The sequence below is a fragment of the Cnephaeus nilssonii genome (assembly GCF_951640355.1).
Source record: "Cnephaeus nilssonii genome assembly, chromosome: 16".
Lineage (NCBI taxonomy): Eukaryota > Metazoa > Chordata > Mammalia > Chiroptera > Vespertilionidae > Cnephaeus > Cnephaeus nilssonii.
Genome location: NC_137087.1, coordinates 44,186,683 through 44,211,867, shown reverse-complemented (window position 1 = coordinate 44,211,867; position 25,185 = coordinate 44,186,683). Strand labels below are relative to the sequence as shown.

General features: G+C 51.8%; 1 protein-coding gene across 18 annotated transcripts in view; it reads right to left on the bottom strand.

The window, feature by feature from the left end:
• Nucleotides 1-3,306: 3,306 nt before the first annotated feature.
• Nucleotides 3,307-25,185, bottom strand: part of PAX2 (paired box 2) — a 91,365-nt gene continuing 69,486 nt past the window's right edge. For 6 of the 18 annotated variants that reach the window (XM_079793884.1, XM_079793885.1, XM_079793873.1 and 3 more), the window contains exons 9-12: nt 23,781-23,907; nt 8,507-8,608; nt 6,230-6,316; nt 3,309-5,768 (exon numbers count right to left, since the gene is read on the bottom strand). In XM_079793884.1, the coding sequence (XP_079650010.1) occupies nt 5,647-5,768; nt 6,230-6,316; nt 8,507-8,608; nt 23,781-23,907 (438 nt within the window). In that variant the 3' untranslated portion in view covers nt 3,309-5,646. Of the gene's footprint in view, nt 5,788-6,229; nt 6,317-8,506; nt 8,609-23,780; nt 23,908-25,185 lie in introns of all 18 variants that reach the window. The other 12 variants (XM_079793869.1, XM_079793883.1, XM_079793886.1 and 9 more) reach the window with 8 other exon arrangements.

The following is a 25,185-nucleotide window of genomic DNA, read 5'->3' as shown; positions in this document are numbered from 1 at the left end:
AGTGGGAGGGCAGACAGCCAAAACTAGTAGGGCTTTGTAGATCAGATTTAGGATTCTGACTTTGAGGGAGAAGAGGAGCCACTGGAGGCCTCTGAGCAGAGGAGAGCCATGATCTGCTTTACAAGTTGGCAGAAGCACTCTGCTGCTGGGGGAGAACAGACTGGAATGGTGGGGTAAAGATGGAAACAGGAAGACCAATTAGGACTTCTTTTGCAAATCCAGGTGAAGGATCATAGTGGCTTGGACTGGCATGGTATAGTGCAGATTGTTAGAAGTGGTTAAATTCTGAACCTATTTTAAAGGCACAGCTGTCTGGTTTTGCTGGTGGATCAGATATGGGATGGGAAAGACAGAAGCAGTCAATGAAGCGGTCCTTGATGGAGATGAGGAAGACTGGGGAATCCCCTTAGGGTTTCCATTGGGCTTTGCTGCTAATGGTTAATGGCCTTATTCTCTCTGTACTTCCTAGTGCTGTGTCCTGAGAGAGAGGGAATCATTGAATCAGCTTGGAGTCTGTCATTGGCACAGATACGGCAGGAGGGGGTTGAGTGGGACAGCTTCCTTTCTAGCATGGTGTCCTGGCTCTCAACTATTTTAAAGCTTCATCTCCTGCCACCTGATGCTCCAGCCACATTCTATCTGGTATATTTCCATGCTTCCATGTCAATGTTCCTGCGGTTGCCTCAACCCAGGACACCTTTCATAATCTGTTTAGAACTGTCATACTTGGTGTAGCTCAACTCTGGGGGTGGGCTGGGGATAGGTCTAGCAGAATTGGGTCAGTTATGGAGAACAGGCCCTATTTGTGTTTGGGACATGTATATGGGGCTGACGTTAGAACAGGCAACTGCTCAAGGACTATAGTTTCGGGGATCCTCAGGCTGATTCCAAGCAGAAACCAACACTCCAGGAGAAACAGCATGAAAGCTCTGTACAGAGGTGGTCACTCTCAACAGTGGGACTCTCACTGTCAGATTTGGTATGACATAGAACAGAAGGTAAAGAGTTCTGGTGGGAACCGGGTAAGAGGCCCTGACTCCCAATTTGATGTGTTAGGCCAGTGGTCGGCAAACTCATTAGTCAACAGAGCCAAATATCAACAGTACAACGATTGAAATTTCTTTTGAGAGCCGAAAACCGACTTCTGCGCATGGGCCACGAAGTTTCAATCGCACTGTAGGTGTGCACCCATACGTGGTATTTTGTGGAAGAGCCACACTCAAGGGGCCAAAGAGCCGCATGTGGCTCGTGAGCCGCAGTTTGCCGACCATTGTGTTAGGCAAAGCAGACTGGGAGCACCTGGAAGCAAAGCCAGGGGCTGGGGGCCAGGCAGCCTGCTATATATGATGAGGGCAGCATTGACTGGGCCAAACCAGTGCCTTGACAGCTTCCAGGAACTTACCTGCTAGACATCAGGCAGTAGTCAGGAGTTCTGCCATGCTGGGTTTTGATGGGTTCTGAGCAGGATCTCAAAAGTGGGGTGAACATCTCCCAGGGGGTACAAGATAATCCATTTATCATAGAGAACACTAGAGCAACAGTCACCAACTGGTGGTCCGTGGACCACTGGTGGTCCGTGAGGTCCAAAAGGTTGGCGACCAGTGCATTAGAGCTCCTATGTCTATGTATTCCAATCTCACCTTTTTACTATTGTATGTCTTATAAAATTCATAACATGTTAGTCCAGTTGTATATTTGTGGAATTTATAAATAAGTAAATATTTAAATAAATATATTATACTAGAGGCCCGGTGCATGACATTAGGGAACTGGGTGGGGGGACACCTCAGCCTGGCCTGTGCCCTCTCGCAGTCTGGGACCCCTTGGGGAATGTCCAACTGCCTCGGAGGCGGGATAGGCTCCTGCCACCACTCGCCAGCCATGAGCCCGGCTTCTGGCTGAGCGGCGCTCCCCCTGGGGGAGCACACTGACCACCAGGGGGCAGCTTCTGCATTGAGTGTCTGCCCCCTGGTGGTCAGTGTGCATCATAGTGACCGGTCATTCCGCCCTAAGTCGATTTGCATATTAGCCTTTTATTATATAGGATTGGAGGTACACATTAAGAATTCTTTTTACTGATAGGATGTATGATTTAAAATAACTTTGAAGATCACCTTTCCAGGAAAATGACAGTCAAGAGGGGCAGTACCAAGCAAGGTCAGAAGGTGGGATTGTCATTTGCTGAGGTGGGGAATTGGGAGGGGGCACAGGAAGGGAGGGAGGAAGAAGGGGATAGACTTAGGGGCTTGCTGATTTGTTGGGGATCCTGCATATCCTCCTGACGTGTCACAGGGGGTGAAGCTAGGCAAATAGGCTTGGGGAAAGAAAGGCCTCTGGGATCCTGGAGGGAAGGAGGTGTCTGGGACACACTGCTCTCAGCCAAGAGGATGCCTGGCAGCTCAGAGTATCAAGCGCCTTCCACGAGGGAGGAGGCCCAGCTAAGAGCTGAGTAGGGAAGGTATCCTGGGGGCAGAGGACGAAAAGTCTCCATGGGCGAGATCAGGTGAAGGTTGCAGCCTTTCTGGGAGGGCGGGAGTTGAGGGGTTGTTGAAAGGATCAAGACCCTTCCAAGTATCTCAGATGCTGCCCGGGCAATCCTGGACAATCACCCCATCCTTCCCCCACATGGGAACAGAGACACAGGGCAGGCACAGATCCTTCGCTGCTTCCCCACGTCCGCCCTGTCCAGTCCCCTCCCCCCTGCCCCTCCGCACAAGAGCAGTAAGAATGTCCGGAAAAAGCAAGCAGTTCTCCCGCTTCCCCGCACCAGGCCCACCTAGGAACATCTAGACCCACGCGGTTCAACAGGAATGGAAGCCCACGGACCCACAGGCTCCTCCGGGGACACAACCAGACCACACCAGTCCTAATTGCTGCTGGCAAGGCCCGGGACGCCGAAAGGCACAGGGGGCGCGCGAGGCCCGGCGAGCTGGCAGGTGCTACCCGCGTCTACGCGGAGCTCAGTGACGGCAGGAAACTTGTGACAAGCGGTCTCGGTGCAGACTTTCGGGATAAAACTGCGGCTGCGCGGAGGATTGGAGAAAGGAGGCAGGACCGCAAACAATCCCCACCCTCCGCCCACGGGGAGAGGGCCTCTAAACCCTAAATCTGGGTGCGGGTGGAGAGGCAGGGCGACCATCGGCCTGGTACAGAGGTGTAACCCGAAGTTACTAAGTTTTGGAAAGCTCCTTGTCCCAAGGGCGGGTGGCTACGGAAGGGCCCCCTGGTCTGGGCCTTCGCCTGCTTTCAGCTGCCTACGAGGGTCTTGGTAAAGGGGTGGCGTGGGGGGGTGTCTTTGGGAGGATCACTGGGGGGGTTATTGGGGGTCCACCAGGGTGAGGGGAGGCCTGTCCCAGAGACAGGGAGAGACAAACCTGGAGCCATGGGGAGTGACATACAAAATTTTATTATTATTTATTTACTTATTTATTTATTATTATTTATTATTTATTTCTCATGTGCACAATAAAAAAAGAAAGAAAAAGGAAAGAATCAAAACGAACCGACGCGCTTAAAGTGGCCAGGGAGACCAGAGCTATGGGGGGGGGGGGGCTCTCTCTCCAGGGTTCGGCTGGGTCTTGGCGCTGGTGGCCGCCCCCCCACCGCCCTGGCCAGACCGCCCCCCCCCCCCCAGGACTGGAATGGGTCGAGCCTCGGAGTTCGAACCTCGGTGCCCTTGCCGCCCCGCTCAGGCCACTGGAGCCTGGCTAGGCGCCGGTTGTTCCCTTAAACCATTCTCTTTTCTCATTTTCCTTTTTTAAATAAAAAGGCTCGAAGGGGAGAGAGATCTGGGCGAGGACTCCAAGCCTTTCGTATTTGTTTAAGAATTTTTATTTATTTATTTTCACTTTTATTGACTTTGTTTCTGTTATTTCGAGTCGTCGCGATCCACGGGTGAGGAGACATGCAGGGCGCATCGCCGCTACCGAGAGAGCAACTACGGGGCGGGGCGGCCCGGGGCGCACGGGGCACAGCCTCGAGGGGACGAGCCCGGGAGTGGAGCCGCCGCCTCGGAGTCAGCCTGCAAGGGCCAGGCGGCCGGGGCTGGGCTGAGGAGAGAGGCCCAGGGGGGGACAGAGACAGAGACAACGACGGAGAGAAACGGACAGAGGAGAAAGGGATGGCGAAAGGGGAGAGATGCGCAGGAGAAAGATGAGCGAATGAAAACGTGGAATTACAGAGAAACAGCCAACAAAACAGAGGCGAGAGGAGTCCACAGGACCATGTTCGTCGTTTTGCATAGAGATTTCTTTCGTAATTTTTTTTTGTAACATAAAAAATGCACCCCCCTCCCCCAGGACGTGCTGTGCTTTAGTGGGCGTGTAGCTGTGTCCCCCCTCCCCCCCCAACCCCCCCAACCCCCCCAGCGAGCGGCGACTCTCACAGCACAGAGAGCGGGGCGTATCTACAGGCAGGGCGGGCGGGCGGGCGGGCGGACGGGCGTCGGGGACTCTACCGGGCGGGGCGGGGCGACGGGGCGGGGTTATATACAGTGGGGTTCGCCTTCACACGACACACATCATCTTTCTACAGAGCAGCAGCCTGTTGGGTTTTTGTTTTGTTCCTTGTTGCAAAGATCATCGTATTAAATAAATGTAGACTTTTTTTGCGGGTCTGTTCAGTTCCTGCCGGAGGAGGAGCTGGGGGTGGAGTGGACAGCCCCCCCCTTCCACCCCGCCGCAGCGCAGACGTCAGCTCAGACCCTGCTCCTGCCCTCGGCAGATCCAGAGTCTGTGTCGGGGGAGGGACAGGGCCCAAGGCCTGTGGAAACTGGTCCTGCGGCGCCGGAGAGCCTCCGGTGGGGTGGTGAGACGGGGGGGAGACGGAGCAGCGGTGCCGAGCGCCGTGGGACAGGGAAGGACGGGCAGGAGGGACGGCAGGGAGGGCACAGACGCTGAGGTAGGGGCAAGGTGGGGCTGAGAGTCTCCTCACTAGCAGGAGGTGCCTGGGCCCTGGGGAGCGGGCTCTAGCGGAGCAGGGGGGAGCCCAGAGCCGGGCTCCGTGGGTGCGGGCTGCTGGGGCCTGCGCGCCTTGGGTCCCAACCTTGCAGAGACCTGACGACCCCCACCTTTTTCGCTAGAGCCCAGCCCCCACGCCACTCCACCTTTCGGGGCGGGGCACACTCGGAAGGTGGGGGCAGTCCGGCTGGCGCGGGTGTAAGGGCTTCCCCCCCCCCCCCAGGGTCAGGCGGGAGGCTCTCCCTCCTCCTGCAGAAAACCAGTTTGTTCTTCGCTTCCTTCGCCCAGTCCCTCCGGCGAGGCCTCCTGGCGCGTCGGGCTGCTCCGGGGCTGGGCGGCGCGGCGGTCCGCGCTGATTGTGTGTCACAGAACGTGTCCCCGCGCGCAGCGGCGGCCCGGCCCGGGGCCCGCGTGGTGGCCGCTGGTCGGCTCGGGTTCAGCTCGAGCGAGGCCGGGGCGAGGCCGGGGCGAGCCCTCCTCGATGCACTTCGCAGTCCAGGCAGGCGGAGAGGGGCGGGGTCGCTGGGCCCAGCCGGGCCCGAGGGTCTCGCCCGGGGCTCCCCTAGTCCCGTCCGGCCTCGGACCGGGCGGCGCGAAGGGCGGCGGGTGTCCTGGGTGGGGGAGGGGCTGGGGCGGCGGCCAGGAGGCTGCGAGGCGAGTAGGTCCTCCCTCCCTCCGGGGCGGGCGGTCAGACGGGGACGATGTGGAGGCCGAAGCTGTCGGCCTGGAGCTTGATGTGGTCCCCGCGGTAACTAGTGGCGGTCATAGGCAGCGGCAGCAGCGGCAGGGGCGGAACCCCGGGGGGCGGCACTATAATAATAAGGGGAACCTGGAAGTTAACACAGGAGAAGAATGGGCTGGGTGAGAGGACAAACAGGAGAACAAAAAGAGGAAAGCAAAGCAAAGACCTCCCGGGGCTCGGGGCTGGTGGGGTCTGGGCCGGAAGACCTTGGCTGGGCTGAGGGGCTAGGAGAGCTGCATTCCCTGGGGGGAGGGGAGAGGGGAGGGACCCCATCGGCGACCACGCCGCCCGACTGCGGACCTTCCGGGGAGGCTAACGGTGGGGCAGCCGGGCCCTTTCAGCGACTAGGGAGGGAGAGGAGGGGAAGGGAGGGCGGGGGTCCGCAAGGACGCCGGGCCTCCGCGCTGCACTACGGGGCTGCCCGCCGGCACCCGCAGGTCCGGGGCTGGGAGTCGGACGCGTCGAGGAGCAGCGGGCGGCGGGCGGCGGGCGGACGCGGGGCCGCCGGCCTGCCGGGTGGCGTACTCACTTAGTAAGGCGGGGTTGCTGAATCTCCAAGCCTCGTTGTAGGCCGTGTACTGGGGGTGGCTGTACGGGTTGCCGGAGAACTCGCTCCCTGCGGGAGGGTGGGGGAGTGGGGGTCAGACACGCGCGACCCCGCGGCGGACCCGATGGTGCAGGCTGCGGGGCAGGCGAAGGCGGAGCGATCCACTGAGTCCGCGTGGGGGAGCCCTCGGTGCGTGTGGACGGGGGGCGGGGGGATGCAGAAGCACCCACGACCCTCCTCGCACACGGGATGGAGAGACCTGCGGGCGGTGCTCTCCCACGACACCTCGCGGGGGCGTCTCTGGCCACCCGAGCAGGGTTTATTCCGGGGCCAGGCACGCCTACCCCGCTGCGCTGGAGGACCGGGTCTTTGTAGCGCAGACTCTGGTTCTGGGAGCCATCGCCCCACGGGGTGGAAGCGGGGGAGGGTGGCGAAGGCAGGCCCTGGGGACACGTTGTCCCAGAAAGTCCTAAAAATGGCATCTCAGCGCTGTGCCAAAGCAAGGGGCTTGGGTTCTGCTGGGACACCCCCCCCCCCCCACCTTTCCCTCCGAGAGACCGGACTTGTGGGGCACGCAGCGGGGGAAGGAGGTGGCGGGCAGCAGGCGGACGGCCTGCCCAGCCGTGAGCGGTGAGCGGAGCGCCCCGCGGGCTCCCAGCCCGTCGAAAGCCGCTTCACTCCCTCCACGGGAGAAAGGCCAGATCTCCGGGTGTCCCCCTCGCCCTTTCTCCTGTGTGGTGACCCCAGACTGTTTACAGTGATCCCTAACCGCGGGTTAAGTAGAGGAGAAGGGGCCCCTCTCGGAGAGGGAGCTGGGGTGGGGGTGGGGGATGCAGCCACTGGAAAGCCTGTTTATTGACGAGGAGGGAAAGCATGCGTGCAGCAGGATAATGAGCTTCTGAGCTCAACTGTGACCAAGAGGAACTGAGCTATCTCCTTCCCCATCGCTAATGAAACAAGTGTAATTTCCTCATCAGCACTAGATTCTGTTTAACGACTCCCCCCTTGCCACCGCGAGCTCTCTGCGCTCCCCTCATCCCCACCGCCTTACAGACTCCCCCCTCCCTCACCCCACCTCTCCAAGACCTTCTCCAGCCTCCGCCAGCTCACTGCTGGGACCTTCCAGGAAGAGTCTCCTTGCTCTCAACACGTCTACTCCCCCTACACCACATCTGGGTGCGGCTCTCCTCACCCACACCCCTCAGCTCACCCTGCCCAGCTCCTCTAAGTCTCTTCAGCCCCCCAATCTACCACACTCGGCAGCAATGCCCTCTTAGCCATGCCCCTCCCCCAACTCTGCTTATCCAGGCTGTCCCTGGATGGACAGCCCAGGAAGGGGGGCAGTCACCCTTTTCTGCCCACCCCCCTCCCATGAGAGTTGAGCTTCAGGGACGGGGCACACAAGAAGGCAACCAGGGGAGCGGGTGCAGGCCCAGGGAGTCTCCCTCTCATTAAACAGGAGTTTTCCGGTGTTTATGCAAATAGGCGCTTCAACTCTCTTTGGCTTCAAGTCTGGCTCCCAACCTGAGGTGAGGGGCTGGGAAGAGCACAATACCCAGAGCCTAAAAGCGACCTCTGCCTCTCTGATTCACTCAGTAACCCAGCTGCGCTCAGCCAGGGGATGTCTGCACTCCGAGGAGCAAAGAGCCTGGTTCCTCTGAGGACAAGTGGGGTGCTTTAGCTTATTTCTCTGGAGCTAGCCTCTCTGGTTCCTGCCATAGCCTGTCCCCCTGCTCCTCTTTCAATCGGGGTGGGGTAGGTTCCCTCTCCCCTCTAGGGTGGGGTAGGTTCTTAACACTGGTCTTCCCTGTGGGTTGGTGTGGACCAGGGTGGCTTTGTCTGAGTGACTGACATGTCTCTGGAAATGGTTCTTGGATCCAAGTTTCCATGGAAACCAGGGCAGGCTCTTCCAAGCAGTGTCAGCTGGCTGGGGGTGGGCTGGGGCACTGAGGGTGGAGCTGAGGCTGAGTGCTCCCTGGGCACAAGCTTGGGTGGGTGGGTGGGCCCTGTGAAGGGGCCATGACATACAGGGGTGCACTCAGGGGCCCTTCTGCAGGCCCCTTCCCTAGGTTGCTTATGAAGGAGGACGAGGGACCAACTGCAGCTCTAGGGAGAGGGAGGGGTAGAATAGCAGTGGTTTGCGGGGAGGGGATGTTGGATCTCTTCCCACCCCCAGCCTCAGACTAAAGACCACTCAGCAGCTCACCCACAATTTAGTTACCCCCACATAAATTAGGCAGCTGCAGCATTGTCACCTACCAGGCACCATTCCTGCCAGGGTGGAGGTGGGGTAGCTTCCCTGGCCAGTGGGGGGCACGTGAGGGGGGTAACCAGGCAGAGTGGTGCTCGCCATGTCACGACCTGGAAAAACACAAAGGGGAAGGCGTGAGGCCTGGCAGAGAGGGGCCTGCCTCTACTCACACCAGGGTACTCCGTGGGAAGAGAGCCCTTGGAGAAGAAAGAACTGTGTGTAGACACACAGAGATGCATGTGATGAGCAGATCCGGGTGTGCCTTTACAAGTGTATAAGCTCGTTACCTAAATGTCTGTCCTATGATCAGCTGTGTATGCACCTCCACTCTGTGTAGCTCTTTCTCTGTGTGTATGTGTTTGCCTTTGCTTGTGTCTCTTTGTAGCCCGAACCCAGATGGAGAAGGGAGGGAGGATGACCTGGCTTTACTCTTTCTTCCCAGCAAGGTCTTCAGCTGTGGTCTCTCCAGTAACCAAATGGACCTCTATGATCTTGCTCATCTCTCTCTTCCCTAACACCCTATCTTTCCTTCAGGTTTGGAAGATACCCACCACCACCCACATGGGATAATGGGTCTTTCTTTTCCTCTCCAAGAGATGCTGCAGGTGCTAGGCCTGGCAGGTGTGGAGAGCAGGGGGCCAGCCAGTGAGCTATTTTGCTGTTAGTGTTTATGGCATTTAAATGACAGAAAACCATCTCTGAAGTGAATCAGAAGCTTTGGAACCAACAGTGCAAGTGGATCAGATCAAGTTCCAAAATCTGCACCACAATCCCCCCCCCCCCCCCCCCCCGCAACAACTGCTGGACATCTGTCCTGAGAGTCCTCTATTAGCTAGGGCCTGGAGAGTGGGAGGCAGGGCTTTCCTTAATGGGAAGGCAAATCAAGTCAACATTAGAAAAATACCCATGGTCCACAGACATCTCCTCTTCAACATACCTGCACCTGAGTGAGTGGCCTCCCTCCCTGCCTGTCCCCTTTACCACCATGAAGAGGTCACCACCTCTTTTTGTATTTTAGTATCCTCCAATTGCTAGTCATAATAATTTACCCTCATGCCCAGGCCGGTTTGGCTCAGTGGTGAGAGTGTCAGCCCACGACTGAAGGGTCACTGAAGGGTCTTATTCTGGTCAAGGGCAAGTACCTTGGTTTCAGGCTCAATCTCTGGCCCCTGTCAGGGCGCGTGCAGGAAGCAACCAATTGATGTGTCTCTCTTGCGTCGATGTTTTTCTCTCTCTGTCTCTCACCCTTCCAACTCTCTCTAAAAACCAATGGAAAAAAATATCCTCAGGTGAGGATTAACAACAACAAAAATGGCCCTCTCTCTTCTCCCACACTTTCATGCCCTAGACACTACTTGATGCTCTCCTGGGTCCCACTCATCCTCTCCAAATTCCCTTTATCCTCCTTTTCATCCAGTGCCCTCTCCCACTCTAGTGCCTCTGTCCAACCCTGGGAAGGCAAGATGTGGCTGGAGGAAGTTGTGGAACTTATGCATATCTGGCCCAGTTCACTTTCACTGATCCTCAGCCTCCTAATGGCTATTCCAAAGTCTGTCTGTCTGTCTGTCTGTCTGTCTGTCTGTCTGTCTCTCTCTCTCTCTCCTTGCCACTCTCACCTTGAAACTGACCTCACCCCCTACTTTTCTGAGACCTGTGAGTTTCCTCATCCCCACCTTAACATATCTGAGTGATTCACCTTTCCTACCCTCAGACTACAGAGATACAGTTCAGATTTCTGTATTTCTAGCTTCCTGCTGAACATTTTCATTAGCTGTCCCACTGTCACCTCACACTTGTCAGGAATAAAAGCTGATTCACTGTCTCCACTATCAGTTCTACCAACAACATACTTGAAGACCATGAGACCAAAAATACTGGAGTCTTTCTTGACATGGCCTTTTCCCTCCCCCTCTATATGAAGTCAGTCACCAAGTGTGCTCAGCTCCTCTTAGCAATGTCTGTCACATCTGTCCCTTCTCCATTTCCTCCACCACCTCCATAGCTCAGCTCCTAAGACCTGCCCTTGGTTTGCCACAACATTTTTCTTGCTTATATTCCCCGCCTCTACATTCCCTCTCAGGTCTCTCCCAAGTGTGGATGCTTGGCTTGTCCTCGTAAAACACTGCTCTCATCACTTCCCTTGTAAACACCATCATTGATTCCGTGTAGACTACAGTTTGAATCTAAATTCTGCCAGGCTTCCACAGCCTCCCAGGTACTCCTCCCCAGCCAGCTTTCTCAGCTCGGATTTGCACCCCTCCTGGTTTAGTTTGACTGTTTTCACTGGCATGTTGCTGTGAAACCTCTGTGCTTTTGCCATATCGTTTTCATCTTCTTACTCATAGTTTCCTTCTCCTTCCAGCTCAAACCCCTACTATTCTACCCATCAGAATTTCTCTCTCCTAAACTTATGTAGTGTCTGTGCTCCATGGATGAGTATGTCATTATATTTCATACTACACTAGCCCTGTTGTTTCGTATCATGGCTTGCTTCTTCAAGCAGATCATAATCAAACTGAGGGTCCTGTCTTCTGCGCTTTCTCGCACAGTTGAGAAATGGTAGATGCTCAATAAATACTTGATTAATTCTCCATCATTCTATGCATTTATAGCCGACAAAAACAATAGAAGGGGCTATATTGTTTTTTAATTGTTTCATATTTGTTGGTCTCCTTTGAAGAGGTAAAGGCTTGGACAGATGTAAATGTTTGAATCTGCCTTTTCTCTAAAAATAGTTTGAACAGTGGATTATGAATGTTTACAGGTTGACGAAAGATTAACAGTAAGGGACTCATATATTGTGACTCAGCTTTCTCATGCAATAGAATAATTTTTCTCTAACCTATCTATTATAGCCAATATCTTACATTGTAAAACTCAAGAATAAACAACAGCGTGGAACTATTAAACAAGAGATTGCTTTAGACTCCCAGAGAGATAGCAGAAAGAATCTGTTTTCTTTGTTGTGGGTTTTCTTTCATTGACTTCTATTGTCAATAAATGGTTTACTCTTCTGACCACTTCTCAGAGAAGTGGACCTGAAGTGGACAATGACAGCCATATCTATAAATTCCTAGAGAGATTAATAATATGCTATTTATTGGTCAAAAAAAGACCAAGACAGCCCTAGCCAGTTTGGCTCAGTGGGTAGAGCGTCGGCCTATGGACTGAAAGGTACCAGGTTTGATTCTGGTCAAGGACATATGCCTGGGTCGTGGGCTCGATCCCCAGTAGGGGGTGTGCAGGAAGCAGCTGATCAATGATTCTCTCTCATCATTGATATTTCTATCTCTCCCTCTCCTTTCCTCTCTGAAATCAATAAAAACATATTAAAAAAGAAAGAGAAAAAAAAGGACCAAGACAGAGGAGAGTTAAAGAGAATGTAAAAGATACAGAAACCCAATTCCTCTTGGTCTTGTGATCTTAATGGATACAAAGCAGCTAGGAAAAGAAGTATGCTTCTTTCTTAATAAACAGGAATTTAAATGCATCTGAATTCTGATTTTCAGCTGCATGGTTTCCACAACCTGTCACACATGAATTCCTTGTAATATGTTTTTGTCACACAATCCCGTCCTTAGCTTCAGAGGCTGGATGACTGGAAAGGTGTTTCCAGCTAACCTGGAGGTACACCTCCAGGGTTTTTTGTTTAGTTCCACTGGGTTATTTTCTTGCCAACTTTTATTTCTACTGGCTTTTTCTTTTGCCAACTTTCAACATATGGAAACTTTGGCCTGCTGAAGGTCACCCACAGAATTGTTGACTGAAAGACACATTTCTGAATTCCACTTTAAACACGGAATCTGTAAAGTGCTATTCAGACTTTTTTTTTGTTATTGTTAATCCTCACCTGAGGATATTCTTCCATTGATTTTTAGGGAGAGTGGAAGAGAGAGGGAAAGACAGAGAGAAACATCAATGTGAGAGAAGCACATTGATTGGTTGCCTCCTGCACGAGCACCAAACAGGGCCCAGGCCGGGGAGGAGCCCTAGACCGAAATCAAACCCAGGACCCTTTGGTCCGCAGGCCGATGCTCTATCCACTGAGCTAAATCGGCTAGAGCCAGACTTTTTTTTAAAGTCAAGTTGTCACTCTATTTTTTTCTCAAAATGAACTTTAAAAATTTTAAGTAACATTGGTTTATAACATTATCTAAGTTTCAGGTGTACAATATTATCATTCAATATCTTTATCTGAAGAACACAGAAACACCTATTTAAAAAGATATATGCACTTCTATGTTCATTATAGCATTATTTATAAGATACGGAAACAACCCAAGTGTTCATTGACTGATGAAGGGATAAAGAAGATGTGGTATATATACAATGGAATACTACTCAGCCATACAAAAAGATGAAATATTTCCATTTGTGACAACATGACTGGACCTCGAGGGTATTATGCTACGTAAAATAAGTCAGGCAAAGAAAGGGCAAAAATTGTATGACTTCACTCATATGTAGAATATAAACAAAAGAAGAAACAAGTGAACAAACAAAACAAAAAACAACTCATAGATACAGATAGCTTGGTGGTTATCAGACATTTCAGAATGTGAGAGAAGAAACCCGTGATGAGGAAAAACACGCAAGCTTCCTGATGCTCATCACACAGCTGTGCTGCTGCTGCTGCTGCTCCAGATTCTGGAACATCAGTATCACCACAAAGAGGTGCCTGTTCAGGATGCCTAAGCCAACAAAGGTGCAAGCTACTGCATACAAAGCACTCTCAATGGCTTCATTAGTACACAGGTGACACCTGAAGAGCAGGAAAACATTGACCACACTCTTGCCAGAGCCATATATTCTCCCGGAACACCATTGTCAATAATGGAAAACGCATACTGCAGGAAGTTTTCAAATTACTAAGACTGTCATACCATTTGCCCAGCAGCATTCTTTGAGCAAGCCTCTTTTAGTGAGAGAATATGAATGGGTAATGGAATCAGTGCATGGAAGAATCGACAGAGCACTGGGTCTTGTGTTACTACAGACAGATGGACAAATGGGAGTGGAGACAAACTCTAAACTCTAAGACAGCACAGCCACCTCCTTAAACAAGCAAAAGCTTAGAAAGAGAGAGAGGGAAAAAAAACACCCAGCTACACAGCAAAATACATCAGTTATAAAATATGTGCCCTCCAACAGGAGATAGGAAGCAGTAAAGCATTTGCTTTGCTCACTGACAATGCCAGTAACATAAAAACAGTCCCAAGAATCACAAATGGATAAAATGCCACATATTACAAGAGGATGGACATTTCACGTTGGAGACTTGCTTCCTAAGATTATAGTTTTAAAGATGGAAGAGCCTTTGAGATGATCAGTCTAACTTGCTTGTTTTAAAGTTGAGAAAATGGAGGCACGCAGAGCCAGAATGACTTTCCTCTAGCCCCAGAGCTGGTAAAGGACAGAGCCAAAGTTTGAAGCTACGTCTGTACCACACCACCTTATAACGATACCATGAAGTCAGGTACTCCCAAAAGAGCCAGAGGAAAAGAAGTCACCCAACAAGCAAAATCTCACATTGCCACGGCCATCATGAAGACGAGGCAAGAAAAAAGAGGACACAAAGGATAAAATACTGACACTGAAAGTCTGTAGCAAAGCTCCATGGGGTGGAGGAGTATTAATCTCCTTTGAGAGTTTTCTAAAAAACAAAAGAGGATCTTCAAGAAACAGTAGTAGTTGAGAATCTTAAAGTACCCAGAAGTGTTAGAAGCACTGTACTTGATGAGGATGTCTTCTCAGTTCAACTGCAGAAGTCCCTGAAGATTCTAAAGCCAATTTCTACAGCAATCACTACATCTGAATCAGACAGTGCACTTTTGTCAGACATTCCCTACCAAATGGGCCAGATCGAATCAACTGTTTTGGAGAGAATCTAAGTGAAGTTGCTCTTACAAGTACAGAGAAAAGCAAAGTGGAAGACCATTAAGAAATTGGAAAATTTCAGTCACCAGATAACTTACGCTGTTTCGTCTAAGATTCAAGGGCAGACTTATGTTTCTACTTGTACCTAGGCTAGCTAGCATTCATTGAGCACCTACTGTACGCTAGGCACTGTCCTAAATATTTTATGTGTATTATCTCATTTAATGCTCATATCAACCCATGATGTTGATCTGTTTTTAATCACCATTTTATAGACGAGAAACTGAAACTCAGAGGCGCTAAGTATTATGTTCAAGATTTCACAGCTACTGTCGAAACCGGTTTGGCTCAGTGGATAGAGCGTTGGCCTGCGGACTCAAGGGTCCCAGGTTCAATTCCGGTCAAGGGCATGTACCTTGGTTGCGGGCACATCCCCAGTAGGGGGTGTGCAAGAGGCAGCTGATCGATGTTTCTAACTCTCTATCCCTCTCTCTTCCACTCTGTAAAAAATCAATAAAATATATTTTAAAAAAAGATTTCACAGCTAGTAAATGGCAGAACCTGGACTACAGAACAAGCAGTATACGTGGGTGATTCTAGAATGACAGTCTCAAATATTGTAGACCCAGGAAATACATAGCTATTTGGTCCAGGTAAGTAACGTGGGATTATGCTGAGCAAATTCTTCCTATAACAGAACATCTTATCACTTATTGTTTCTTGCATATTTCAAGTTCTTCCATTTTCCACAGCAAGGGTTCACTGATCCTGAGGGACTCCACTGATGTGCTTCAGGGAGTCCATATAAAGTCATACATTAAATGTTTATATATAAATAATACCTAGATGGCTTTTATCATAGTCTCAAAAGAATTCATGACCCAAAGATTAATAAGCAGTATTTACAAAAGACCAAAAGAACTTCTGTTCTTTGGTGTAGGGAAGGCACTGATTTGTTTGAAGCCACTTGAACGGTCCTGCTAAACAAGATCATACAAAGAACAGCAAAATAACATGTGAAGAAGCAAAGAGGCTTATCTCAAGTAAAAAAAAAAATGTCAGCATTCAGAAGAACGAGGAAATGACAAAAAGGAAGCTGCCAAAGCAGGGGGATGCTTTGGCTCAGTGATGGCTCAGACAGCAAGACTTATTAGACATAGATTTATACAGCAAAAGTTATATTTGATGCGTTTAGAGATGCTTTTCCTCAACATCTTTCTCTGAAAATGAGCACTTTTGCTACCCACTTGACACTATGGAGGACCCTAAGGCCAGAAAGCATAACTCTTGTTTTACTAACCTATCCTCAAGTTTGCTTGCTTCTCATAAGGTAATGAAAATGAAGGCATTAGATTGCTTCAAGGTTGGTAGTCTGTGGGTGCATTTGACACAAGCATTTATACTACTTCCAAGAATACACAGTTATTAGATTTGTAATTGCTGCCTAAATATACCATACACTTACATTTACTATACCAATTATGATCACATGACCAATCCAAATTACATAATGCACTAAAGGAACAAACTTTAAGTCTGTAAAAGATGCTTTAAAAGGAAAGGGAATGCCAGGCCGCTGTGGCTCAGTGGTTGAGTGTCAACTTATGAACCAAGAGGTCATGGTTTGATTCCTGGTTAGGGAATATGCCCTGGTTGGGGGCTCAATCCCTAGTAGGGGTGTGCAGGAGGCAGCCAATCAATGATTCTCTCTCATCCTTGATGTTGCTATCTCTCTCCCTTCCTCTCTGAAGTCAATAAAAATATATTTGAAAAATAAAAGGGGAGGGAAAGAGTTTTTTAAAAAATATTTCATTTTGTTTCTTATTTCCCAGGTTTTCAAGTCCTTCCACAGGTGTGAGGTCCCCCAGCCCTAGCTAGTCTTGGCCCCACAGCTCCTCATCCTGAGGCTCGTCTTCTCTGGGTTCCAGCAGAGGGGGCTGTGCCTGCAGCTCAGAGTGGCTGCTCTCCTAGCTGATCTTACTTCCCACAGATATTTCGACCTTAATTTAGTCCCTGGTGTATCCTAGGCAGGGATGCTGCCCAGATCTGCGTGGGCTCAGTGAGGTCTTCACCTTCACAGCCGATTGGCTGGACACAAACAGGCATGCTGTCCACACCCCTTCTCCTCACAGCACATGGCCTTCATCATGGTAGTCTGCTGGCCCAGGACCCCACAAGAGGAGGCTTCCTTCTAACTCAGCTGGACTATGGATGGATCTGCAGCCTCAGCATCCTAGTATAAGGCTAGGGAGTGGGAGAATCACATTTTCCGAGGGCCGATAGGGAACTTCGTTACCTCCTAGTCTAACTCCCTCATTTTACAGCTGAAGAAACTAAGGCTCAGAGATGGGAAGGCATCCTAGCCCTTTCCTCATTTCACTTCCCCACACTGCCTTCTCTGGCTCCATTAGCAAACGAAGATTGGAGTTGGGCAGGTGCTTGCTTTCTAGAAGGCTGGGGCCCAGGCTCACTGATGGGCTCAGAGCAAGAGGCACTCTCGTGCTGGGTGGGCAGAGGTTAAGCCTGTTTGCACAGTCTCCCGATACTCCAGCTCTGCCAGTTCCTCTCTGGCTTTATTTTGTTCCCTGAGAGCACTGAATTGTCAGCTCTAATCCTTCCGAAGGCGCAGCGTTTTTCAGGCGCTCTGTGTAAGTGAAACCCTAATCCCAAGGAAAACGGCCACTTAAGCTGCCGGAGCATTAGGCTGCTCTCTGAGCCTGCCCAGGATTTCCTCCCTCCCGCCTGCCAGCCCGGCCACCACCTGGGAGGAGAGGGGAGGATTCCAGTCTGAAGGCCGGCAAAGCCCTCTCAGAAGCAACAATAGTGGCAGGGCTTGCCTCCCAAAGCTCAGGTTGAAATGTGCTGGCGTGTTTGTCCTGAGGCTACAGCTAATGTGGGGGAAGGAAGGATTCTGATCACCCTGGGGAGACAGTGGTGGTGGTGGTGGTGGTGGTGGTGGTGGTGGTGGTGGGGTCTTCCTGTCACCTTGGGGGACAGCTGGCTCTTTGAGGGAAACAAGCTTTCAGGTCTTGCCTAGGTGGCTTTGAGGCCACCAGGACATTTCTAAGCCTTTGGTCCCCATGCATACCGGTAACATTCATTGGGAAACCGCTATTTAGGCTTTCTGGTCATTTAGAAAAGGTTGGGTTGATTGACTTTACTTTTACGTAGCCAACCTTTTCTTCGTAGGAAGTGCCAAATAATGGAGCAAACAAGCTTAGTGCTGGGAGATCCCCCCTTAGGAGAACTCTCCTTTGGGACACCCCAGCATCTCTAAACATCTGCAGCAGCCTAAACATTCCCTATAATCCAGCGAATCATGAAAGCAGTGCCGTGTTTTCTACTAGGTAATCCTTTGTTGGCCTGAGTTGGCTACTATATGCACTTGAAATAAAGATCAATGGTTTCTTGAAAATAGTTTGACTCAAATTTAAACTGGCCTCTCTCCCTGATCTCTAAATGAGTTGGTGAAACTATGCTATGGAGGACCAAGCACAGTCCATTTGGCATGTTCAGCCCTTGGGTCTCATGGATGGAGGGGAAAGATGAACCGAAGAGTCAAGAAGAGAGGCCCAATGTAATGGGCTAAATTTGAACTCAGCTTAGAACACCATAGAATTACATCTTTGCTGAGATGCCTGGGAGCCCTTCATACCTCCCTATGACTCTCCTCCCCCCTGCAGCTCCATTAGCAGCCCCTCGTGCTTCTGCCCAAGGCACCCTCCTGGGAAGGGCAGCTGAATGGGAAGGCCAGTGGGCACAGGCATTGGGCATGGGATTGGAGCTGGAGACGGGGGTGGTGCAGTTTTCATACTGCTCAAATTTGACCTGACTCTCCCATCCTAGAGTAGATTAATGCCTCTTATTTTCAATATTCTTTCCCTCTAGAGGTGCATGAGATAAAGGAGGAAGAAAAAGAGCCCTGATCCAATGACTCCCTAGGCTGCAGGCCCAGGGCACCTGCATTATCTGTCAATGTCTCATTGCTATGGAAATGCCCCCATAATTAAATCAGAGATGAGGTCTGGTGGCTGGAGGTCCTTGGGGATGTGGCTGGAGGCCTCAAAGATGTTTGGAGGAAGCTAGCTTCTTTCCATTGGGCCTTTTCAGTTTAAATGAAGGGTCTAGGGCCTACGGGTGCCGAGGAGAAACCCTCTGGCTTGGTTCGGCCTCCACAGTAAAGGGCTCTCTGATTTGCCACATGGTGATGTTGCCCTAGTCCTCTCCTTTCAAGGTTGGAGAGGAACTCTGATGTCTGTGCCCTAAATTCCTCTAGCTAATCGGGCTTTGAGCTGATAGACAAGACCAGGAGACTCCCAGCCTCCTCCAAAAACATTTCTCAGCCTTTATTGCCCTCTCCTCCCCCAGGGGCTGGCCAAGGGCTGAGCTGTTTGTTTTATGGAGGGAAATGCAGTCACATTGGAAGGGGGTTGTTAACTACAGGAAAGAGGCCGTTCCTGGACTCCCTGAGTAGGAGGAGGAAGGTTTCCCAGGGCCCACACTTCTCTCTGCTAAAAGGCCACTTTGCTGACCACCCCAGATGTGGGCAAGGAGTCTGAGCTTCTTAAGGGCTCGCAACCCTTTCTCAGAAGCTGAGCTCACACTGCTCTCCCGGGCTGCCAGGCCCTGGGGGCCAGCCCTTGCTTTTCTTTGAACTTAGCCTTACTGGGCTCCCCACCTCTGCTCAAACCAGCATCTCCCTCTCCCTGCTTTGGGCAGCAACCACATCTCCTCCTGGTTCTTAGCTATGGATTCCTTCAGAGCTGCAGTCTCTCTCTGGGCATCCAGAGAAGTCTCTTCCAAACTCTTGAATAAAACTACCTTCTTCCCACCAGCGTGGGGAAGCTAACAAGGCTCCCAGGCCACTGGGGAGGAACGCACTGCCTTTGTCATTATTTCCAATGTTCAGACATTTTCCCAAAGAAAACAGAAGATTCTCTGCTGAGACTTAGCTGTCTGGAAGCTTGGTTGCTAAGCAGGGGACAGACTTTACTTGAAAGGCTACTTGAGGTTCACCCCTTTCCATGGCTCCCGAATTCCAAAAGAATAAACTATAGGTGTGGTCTCCATTTTTTTTTTATCCTTTATTACCTCCATATCTCACAATTTGCTGAGCAGCGGTGGGGAAGGGGAAGTAGGATCCAAATCTGTGATAATCACAAAACTATATTTCTCTCATGTTTTTTAAGAATATTAAATATGCTTATTTTATAGTTGCTTTGCATTGATCTATGCTCTCCAGTGCTTGGGGGTATTAATTGTCCTAATTATTGCTTCTGTGAACTTTCCTCATGAGAGTTTGTGTTGATATGAGGTGTGTAATTTTTTATAGTGAGCTCATCTTTAGTGGTGGATTTTTTTTCCCCTGTGGGAGTCCCAGGTGCCCTGGATTGGGGAATGTTTCTGCAGAAAAAGTTTGCCCTTGTTCAACCCCAGCCTCCAATGTGATACCAACAGTCAGTCTCTCACATACTGCTCTGGTTTCCCTCTATTTCTGGTACCAGAGAGTGAGGTGTGGTCATGTATTAACAATTCTTGTTATATTTTACCCAGCTGTGTTTTGGTGACTTTCACCTTCTGCTTGTGGAACTCAGTCTCACTCCTCCATTACCTCTCTGGGACTAAAATGAAGGGGTGAGAACTACATTCGCATGAAGCTTTCCCAGTGCGTGACAGTGATGCACACTACAGGCCAGTGACGCCCGCTCAGTGCAATAGCTCCGGAGACCGGTGTATTCCTCAGCTTCTAGAATGAGCGCGGAGAGCCTCCGCACAGCCCTAACTCTCTCTAGCACCATCTCATTCCATTCAGGCTCCACCTCCAGGCCAAGGACTCTCTAAAAGCTGAGAAGCATCTCCAAGGCACTTTGAGAATCCTGAAACTAGTACTCATCTTCTCCCAGATCAACATTAATGCGTGTCCCCTCATGTTCCTCTGTGGCTGCAGACCTGACCCGGCACAGGAAGGGAGGGTTCAAGGTGAGGAGGGCATGGGAAGAGGGGCTCTTTCTACCAGTGATGAGAGACTTGAAGGAATGAAGGCACTAATTCACAGCTGGAGCCAGAGTCCTCACTGAAGAGGCCCTGATCCAGAGGTCCCTGGGACTACTGAGGGGTTGATGGCGGCTCCCTGGGGGGTCCTTTGGAAGAATAAGAAGTTAGAAAAAGGGACCAGCCACAGCCAGCCAACCTGAGGAAGCCCGGGGCCAGAGTGCCCCCAACCTACTCTCTCATCTAGCTGGTCCCTTTTTTCTTATCACTTAGGAGCGACTCGGCTCCGTTCCAGATCAGCAGCCTAGAGCAGTGGGCTGGAGAGAAGAGATGCCGCTGAGCTAGAGCAGCCCAGCGGCGGAAGGGAAAGTGGGTGATAAATTTAAATAACCAGCTTGACTTGGCAGCTTGCTGAGTTGTGATGCAGTGAAATTAAAATCTCGGCAGAACTTGCAAACACTACCCAGAAAAATCGGTCTCTCTCCTTGGTTCCATGATGGAAGGTGGGGAGGGGAGGCTATCGGGCCGAGCCCCAGCCTCTGGCAGCCACCCTTGCTTGCAATGTGATTAGCTGTGTCCTGGCCCACTGGGCCCCACTCTCCCCTCCACACAATAGTCCAAGCTCCTCTCTCCTCTCAGTCCTGACCTTGTGGAACAGCTGTATCAAGTGGCTGGTGAAGTTTGAAATCAGCTTCCAGTGCCAGGAGGTGGCAGGAATATCAATAAGGTCGGCTCCTCATGTCAGGATAGGGCATTCTGGGCTGGTTTCCTCAGGACTCATCCCCGGAGGTTGCAGCTTCAGCTGCCTGTCCCCAGGGAAGATAGGCTGGGTGCCTGAGACGTGGGGAATGAAGAGGGCTCCTTGAACTGGTGCACCTAAGCCAGGCTGTAGGCACAGGATGCCCCCCTGCCCGCTCACATTGAACACACACCTGGCAAGTCACCTACCCGAAAGGGCCTCCCTTTTCTTCCTCCACCAAAGCCCTTCATAGTCACCAACAAAGTCAGCTTTTCAAGAATCTTGGGAGGGAATTTCTACAAATACACCACAGCCTCTCCCAGATCCCAGCCATGCTTGGAGCCTGGTTCTCCCAGATGCCCACATCTTTCTAGAGAACTCTGTGTCTGCTCTCTTGGCATCACTGCTCACTGCTCCCCACAAAGTCCTGGCCTGAAGGCCAATCTGCTGGACCCACTCCTGAGATGGCCCATGAAATCTCTGGGCACTGCCCTGGTTCTCACCTTGACAGTACCTTCAGCAAATTCGGTTTGTCCCCATAATAAACACATCATGAATCATTCATCTTTAATAGATTATGCAAATTAGGAGGACATAAAATCAACGAAGATCAATAACTGCAGCCGTTTAATTGCCAGTAAAAACATTTTAAGAATGAGGAGCCCTTTCTCGGGTAATGGCACCATTCATCCAAACACTGGATCTTGGCCTAAGTGTAGAAAAATCATTCCCTGCCCCCATCCCCTTCTACGTCCCCTCCCCCACACCTCCCCACACTTCTCTCTTTTTGGTAATTTCCAGTTTCTGAGCGAGTTTCCCCGTCATTACCACTGGTGAACAGCTCCGAATGTTAATGGTTCTGCTTTTGTTACTCCTCGCTTGATTGAAATGTCGCATACAGATTGAGATGTTAGTGCTAACTTGCCACCTGGGAATGTCAAGCTGGGTCTGAAATGAACTTTTCTCACACTTGGATCCAGATGGATCAGCCGGAGATGTTCCCAGGCTGGGCTGGGACTGTTCCAGGGCCATGGGGGGGTGGGGGGGGGAATGCGGGCGGGGGAGGCTCAAGGTGGAGGGACTTTTCTGCATCAGCCCCAAGTTTTTCTGCAGCAGGAGCCCTGCCCCCAAGTTCCATCTCTCCAGCCCAGGAAGCACCTGCCTTCAGGACTGTGGCCCTGGGCTCAGGGGAGCACAGCTGGGATTAGAGAAACGTCTCCTGGGCTCTCTTTCACCAGTTACCTAGGGTGGCCCCAATGGGAAGTGACACCGTAACTCTCGGCAGATCAGGAGAAAGGTGGCCTGGCCTGGGCCACATCCCTGCCTAGGGTCACAATACCCAGGAGCTCAAGAGAGCTTCCACGTTGAGCTAAGGAGAGCTCATGCCAAGTGTCAGTTGATAATAGGCTGTGCCCTGACACAGCAAAGATTGTCACTCTCAAAAGCCCGATCCAACAGTTCTCTGACACTTCCGGAACCCAACCTCTGATTGTCTAGCCACAGAGCTCAACACTGTCCAGGCCGGAAACATCGTACCAGGACACCGCTGGAGGGAAAGCTAACAACAGGGCTCTCCCAGCCTCCCAGGTGGTGGCTGGGTGGACACCTGCTGCCCATCTCAGGCCTGAGCCATACCCAGATCAGCTCCAAGTCAGAACCAGGGCCCTGTCTTACAGCGAGCGGGGCTAGGCCTGCTCCTGGTCTTGCCACGGGCTGTGATGCTGGACGCTTGCCACCCTGCTGCCAGGTCCCCAGGCCGCCTCCGCTTGCCTCGCTCGGCAGGTAACGCCTCAGTGTCTCCCAATCCCCACCGAGACCCTTCTCAATCATTCTGTCTCCCAAGGAACAAACGGCACATTGCCTTTAGTGGCTCCAGAATAATTAGGTGAATTTTAATAACACCTCAATGTGTGTCTCTCCCACTTGGGCACTTTCTGGCCTGGAAACCCTTCTGCAGTGCCAGGCGCCTTCCACAGCCGACAGCTCTGAGGCCTAGCGTTCATGGGCTGGCCCTCCACTGCGCCACATCCCGGCCTTCTTTCGCTCCAGCTGCCTCTGCTGATCCTAGCCCATGGGAGCACCCGGATTATGTGACCCTGCATTGACTGTGGCCTTGGATCAAGCCTTGGTCTCTGTGATTTCTCTGGGAAGCCGGGAAAGGGCTGAGATCATTGTGCTTTTCTATAACCCAAGAGCTGGGTGCCATGTCCCGAAGCCCTAAGCCACAGCCACCAGGCTGCCCAGTGGGAGAGGAACGCAGGTTCCCAACAACCCTGGGGACCTAAGAGCATGGAGGCTGGACCCTGGGCACTCATGCTCCCTTCTGGCCAGCCTGGCCTAGTTACTCTCTGCCTCCTCCTGCACGAGTCCCAGGAAGAGGCTTACAATGCTGGGCACCTTGATGGAGGCAAGAAAAAAGGCAAAGAGAGAGGCAAGAGGACTGGCAGAAAGAGCCAGCAGTGACTCCCTTTCCAGGCTGAAGGACGCCGAGACCCTGACCACCATTGCTTATCCGCACATCTGCACACATCCGCTAGGGAAGCACCCTGGGTTTGGGAGCCGCACTCTCTCTGCGGATATGGCAGGAGGCCCGCTTGTCCCCCGGGGCCCCAGACGCATGAGCTGAGGAGCTCCCACTGGAAGCCACACTCCCACCCTCCTGGTGGCCCTCTTACCGGTCACAACGGGGTATGTCTGCGTGCCTGACACGTTGCTGCCCAGCTCGGGGTTGGTGGATGCAGATAGACTCGACTTGACTTCATCAAGCCCAGGGGTCAGGGCTGGGAGGGAGTACTCGTTCCCCTGGGAGGAGAGAGAAAAGCGACAGCTCTCTATTGATGCACACACTCGGAGAAAGAGCTCGGTGTGCAGATGGGGAGGAGGACCAGGGAGCCCTCCCAGATGGGGTGGAAGGAGATGGCCAGGCAGAGGGAGGGAGGGTGGGAGGGGCGGGCTGGAGAATGAGGGCGAGTTTGTATGGGTGGATGCAGACCTGACTGCGAAGCTGAGGTGCAGCCTATACATTATGGGTCGTTATCCCAGCACCCTCTGTATTGCTGTAGCAGCTCTTCCTAAGAAGCCCCAAGGGTGGAGCATAGCACTGAGGATCCCCTGCTGAGAGGCAAGGGGTGTTTTAAGGTCCCCCTGGGGTGGGGAGCCTTGGGGAGGAGGGGTGGACCATGACATGATGGCAGAAGGGCCTAGTGGGGCCTCCAGCCTGGCACTGCTGGGCTGGCTGATGGGGTGCTGGCGCCCCTTTTTAAAAAAACAAACAAAGACAGCCCCACGGGCCCCTCACTCTCTGTCTGTGCACTGGGGTATGAAATTGGGGAGGGGGAGAGTCCACATGGCTAACAGAAGGGTGGGAGGGGGCCAGTCATTGACTCTGAAAGGGTGTCCTGCCCGAAACACTCGGGTAATTGCCTTTTTATTGCAGCCACCGCCAAGCCAGACCCCAGAGCTGGGCAGGCCAGGAGCCTGCACAAAGCAGGAAAAGTTGCTCTGATTAATATTACGTTAAATTAAAACTGATTTTTTGCTCTTTCGGGTCCTTTTTTTCCCTTCCGCTTCCTGGCCCCCCCCCAGAGGACCCCCTCCCCTCCCTGGCTGGACGGGATTGCCTCGTCATTTCCAATTCCTTCTCGTATTGATCTTCCTGTAGAAATCAGTTTTGTAATTAGCTGCAAATTAGGCCTTCTACTGGGGGTGAAGCTGCCCCCTGATTTATCACCAGAGTAATTCGCTGTGATCGGAGAGAAATTAAAATGAACTCAATTAGGCTTCGGATTTGCTTTATGGGCCCTGCTCCGAGTTTCAGGGGGAAAAATGACTGTGCTGGTGTTTAATAGTCTAATGAAAGTAAATAAAGGTTATTCATTGTAATACAGCCGGGGACTCGGGGAGGGTGCACCGAGCCTCCTGCCTCGGCCGGCTCCTCCTTTGTTGGTTTATGGCTCAGGGCACCTTAAAAAGACTTTTGATTTTTGTTTTATGAAGACAAACAGCTTATAGGATAAAAGGACGGGCGGGGAGAAAGGCGAGTGGCTGTGAGCTGTTGGAGTCCTAGAGCGGAACTGTGCT